Source organism: Egretta garzetta, unplaced genomic scaffold (assembly GCF_000687185.1).
Source record: "Egretta garzetta isolate BGI_Z169 unplaced genomic scaffold, ASM68718v1 scaffold372, whole genome shotgun sequence".
Taxonomy (NCBI): domain Eukaryota; kingdom Metazoa; phylum Chordata; class Aves; order Pelecaniformes; family Ardeidae; genus Egretta; species Egretta garzetta.
This window is the reverse complement of record NW_009258889.1, coordinates 696,843-701,058: the sequence shown is the minus strand read 5'-3', so window position 1 is coordinate 701,058 and position 4,216 is coordinate 696,843. Positions and strand designations below refer to the sequence as shown.

Here is a 4,216-nt window from a genome sequence, read left to right as displayed (position 1 = left end):
GTCAGGCACTGGAACGGGCTGCCCAGGGAAGTGGTGGAGTCACCATCCCTGGAGGTGTTAAAAAAAAAATGTGTAGACGTGGCACTTTGGGACCTGGTTTAGTGGGCATGGGGGTGTTGGGTTGACAGTTGGACTTGATGATCTTGGACATCTTTTCCAGCCTTTATGATTCTATGAAACCCAAAAAGAACCAGCAGCACGAGTCCTTGTTCTGTGCTTCTGGGGGTTGTGTTTTGATGCAAAATACTGCTGTGGGTTTGATGCAAAATACTGGTGTGTTTTTGTTCAGCGTCTGGATCTTCCCAGCTCACCTGCCTGTGCCCAGATACTATCGACCTGCTTCAGCCCAGAATGGCCCCTGGTGGGGCACGTGCTCTCCTGTGCTGGGTGGGTGCTGCTCGGGGAAACTTTGCCTCTTTGCAGGGGTGCTGCTGGCTAGCTCCTGAGAGCAAGGTTGCCTCTCCACACCGCCGTACCAGGGGGAGGATCTAGGTTGCTTTGCTTTGGCCACGTTGCTTTTGAGAGGGAATACTGCAGGGTCATCCATGCCAGGGTGGCGAGCGATGTTCTGGGGTAGCTCCTGACCCAGCGCGGAGGGGAAGCCTTGTGCCCTGCAGCTCCCCACGGAGCTCTCTGGTGGAAATGGGCTGGGGCACGTTTTTTGCTTCTCACATTAAGATAAAACAAAGCACAGGAGAAACAGCTTCTAAGAGGCTTAAAAGCAACAGGCTTTCTTTTCCTCCTGGGAAGGGCACACAGCCAACATCTTGCTCTTTACAGATCACTCTTAATAAGCAGAATATTGCATTAAGAGTGACTGAGTCTGCCAAGTATGAGCAGAACAGCTCTGCAGCCCCGGCAGCTTCCTTCATCCCCGCGCACGCGTGGCTCTTGGATCCACTGGCTGTCACCCTCGTGGCTGCCTTTTCCTGCTGCTGGGGGGGGCAGATTAATTGCTGGCTCAGTCTGGGGCTGTTCCTTCACCTGATGGGTGTTTCTAGCTTCTAGAGCGGCTGGTGGAGCACGTGGGTGGGATTGCCTCTGGGTCTCCTCATCTCCTGAGTGTTCTCGCCAGCTGCTTTGATGATGGGAGGAGAGTAAGGCTGGACAGTGTTGAAAGGTGTTACGTTATGGGAAGGCAGCATCTGAGCGGTAATGGGAGGAGATCTGTTACGCTGGAAAAGCCGTGGGCTCAGCTGGCCTGCGAGGGCAAGGAAAGCTCCCCGGCAGGCTGGCATCCCCGGGTGAGGACTTGGGGATGCCCTGGTTGGGCTGGGCTCATCCAGGAGCCCTGCAGCCGTGGGGACAGGAAGGTCTGAGGCTCCTGGGTGTGCGGGGTGGGTTGGTTGTCTACTTTCAGAAGCCTAAGCCCTCCTTTTCTTTACATCCCCGGTGACGCTAAAAAGAACGTGGCCCAGTTTGTAGCTTTGTAGGTCACTGAAGGAGAAGAAGGGCTCTGCAGTGCGCTGCACTTTGGGTGCTTTCCTCCACCTGGAAGCTCTCTGTGCCACGGCAGCTCTGCACGGGCTGGCTCTCCTCTCCCTGGCTCTTAAGGAAGAAACTGGAGAGAAAAGCGGGAGGAAGATGACCCCCAGCCACCTTTGTATTACACTTTGAAGCTGTGTGTCTGTAACATACCACTTAAGACCTCTGGGGAGAAATATTAGTAAATACAGACATCCTGGGGAGACACTATGCTGGTCCAGGCTTCACTCGTCTCCTGGGGGGGTCAGCATGCTGCTCCGCGATCAGTCGCAGTGGCGGTGTTCCTCTGCGGACTTGTGACCTGGTCAGATTTCCTGCCACATTGCAGGAAGCTGCTCGGAGGTGCCGTGGAGGTTGGCGTGCCCCAGGTGGGTTGCCCAGCGTGTGGCATCGGCGCCAGGGCTGGAGGGAGCCTCACTGCCTCTCCTCCCTAAGCCGTGACCCCAGTGGGGTGCTGCCCAGCTCAGCCCCACTCCAGCACCCCTTGGCCCTGAGCTGTCTGGGGCTGAGCAGGCCGTTTGTGCCTCACCAGGGCTGCAGGGCAGCCTTGCCAGTTGTTCCTGGAGGGGTAATGTGGCCACGGCGCCTGCTGTGGCCATCTCTTGGCGCCCAGAGCCGCCCTGGTTGTACCCATGGGATTTTTGCAGGCTGGTTGTGGCCTGGGTGTGTTTTTTTCCTGCTCAGTCGGGAGCTGCTGGAGTGTGACCGGCTGAGAAAGCACCGTCCTCACAGCATGCTGACCTGCCTTGAGGAGAGCAGGAGACCAAGAGGAACAGGACAAGCAGGGTGACATTTGCTCCTGGCCCGTGGGGGACAAAGGATGAGGGGTTCCGCTAGCTGCTCAGATCCCAAGGGGACTTTCTAGTGCTGCTTCCCAGGCACTGACAGCAATGTCACAGTGTCCCCTGCCTGATGGCAGCCTTCCCAAGCAGCCTCTCGTTTGTATTTCCCAATTTAGTCATGTCCCACCAGATAGAACTGAGCCAGAGTAAACAGGGAAATCGCGTTTCTTGATGTTGTTGCACTTCCTTGGAGTTCAGAGCGCGTCGGTGGGGCTTTTCCACGTGCTGAGGACACGTAGCCTCGTGCCTGCCGGCGAGGGGGCAGGCACACGGGGGGGGAGTTTCCTGCCCAGGCCTGCTCTCCCCACGCCTGCGCTGGGGTGGCGGCCGAGGCGGTGCTGTAGCAGTGGCTCCTCTCCATCGCTGTAACTCTCTTGCTGTCTCCTGTCGCACAGGTTCGGTAGGGTAAAGCGGCTTCCAAACCACACTGCTCAGAAGACTCATTTTTCTCAGCTCTGTCGAGGCCTCTGAGCTCCTCACTGCACGGAAGAGGACAGGTAAATTTTACCCCAGGTAGCAATGTCTGCGGCTGTTAGAGATGGTGTCACCTCCACTCACTCGATGAGAGTATTCAGAGATGCTCTCTGTGGGTGTGCGCCCTCCACCTCAGAGCTTGTGCTTCAGGCTCAGGGGGTCCTGCCGTCCCCTCGGGGCGCAGTGGTGCCTGGCCCTCTGCTGGGTGGAGTTGGGGGGGCTGTGGGCAATGGGGGCAGCTCTTCCCCACCTTTGGTCCTGTAACGCTGCAGCCGAGGCGCCTGGCAGAGCAGCTTCCAGCCCAGTACCGCCCCAGCACGCGGGCCATGCAGCCGAGAGCCGCGCCGATGAGCTGCTTTACAGGGACAAGCGAGCCCTGCGGGGCCGGCCGGACGATGCTACACCTTGGGTTTGCTGCCTGGGTTTGAAGCTGCTCCAGCTTTGGGGCCATGGCCGTGTTTCTGCTCAGGCCAGTGCAGCGGTGGCACCGGACGCCTCGGTTACCCCCGCCACCTCCTTCCCCAAGCACCGCGCAGCTCCGGGCGGGTGCCTGTGTGCAGCCAAAGGCTGGCGTCTCTTCTAAAGGCTTCTGTCTTTGCAGGTCTGCCCTGAGCCATGTCCAACGACCCTCCACCACCCTACCCGGGAGGCCCCTCAGCACCACTGATAGAAGAGAAGCACGGCCCGCCCCCCGCCACAGGGGCTGGGGGGGATCCCAGCTGCTCTGGGGGGGTCAGGGTGACCTTGCTGAGCAGGCAGGAGCCAAGCGAGCATGGTTTCCCTGGGAGCACCCTGGCCACGGCCTCTCCCAGCAGTGCTGGTGCTGGGGAGGGTGGTGCGGTGCCCGGCTGGCTCTGTCACCCTCTTGCCCTCTGGGGAGGCAGGAGGAAGCGCTCCCTGCTCAAGGCCTGGCTCTGCTCACCACCGTGGGTAACGCACAGTGAACCTGGGCTTCTTGTGGCCCAGAGGATGAGGCTTGGGGGACACCCCCCACCCCCCAATGTCATGTCTCCCTTCCCTGCCTGGTGCCAACCGCCCCCTGCAGACCCCTTGGCCAAGCCACCACCTCCCCATCAGCTCTGCCGCCTCCTGCCCCCGCTGCTGACTCTGTTTCCTTTCAGATGGTGTCGCCCCTGTCGTGGGACAGCCCCAGGGGGTTCCCATCCCCCCTCCTGAATTTGGGCCTCCCCCATACGAGCCACCCTCACAGCCGGGCTTTGTGCCCCCCCACATGCCCACGGACAGCGCCGGGCCCTATGTGCCACCTGGTGAGTACCACAGGGGGCTGTGTGAAGTTGGGGTGCTGATGGGTGAGGACCCCCCTGGAAACGCATGTCTCCCCGTGCCTGGGGGCATGTGGGGGGTGTGTGTGTGTATGTGGGTAGACTGGGGGGGACACAATGGGGTGGGGGGCT

The 4,216-nt window shown here is 60.1% G+C and overlaps 2 protein-coding genes across 2 annotated transcripts in view; one reads left to right on the top strand and one right to left on the bottom strand.

The window, feature by feature from the left end:
• HMOX2 (heme oxygenase 2) overlaps positions 1 to 4,216 on the bottom strand; it is a 20,941-nt gene that overhangs the window by 5,439 nt on the left and 11,286 nt on the right. The window lies entirely within an intron of this gene.
• The window catches only part of CDIP1 (cell death inducing p53 target 1), a 21,597-nt gene that overhangs the window by 16,060 nt on the left and 1,321 nt on the right, over positions 1 to 4,216 (top strand). The window contains exons 2-4 of the mRNA XM_009634031.2: positions 2,723 to 2,824; positions 3,403 to 3,533; positions 3,949 to 4,066. Of these exons, the coding sequence (XP_009632326.1) occupies positions 3,417 to 3,533; positions 3,949 to 4,066 (235 nt within the window). The 5' untranslated portion in view covers positions 2,723 to 2,824; positions 3,403 to 3,416. The remainder of the gene's footprint in view (positions 1 to 2,722; positions 2,825 to 3,402; positions 3,534 to 3,948; positions 4,067 to 4,216) is intronic.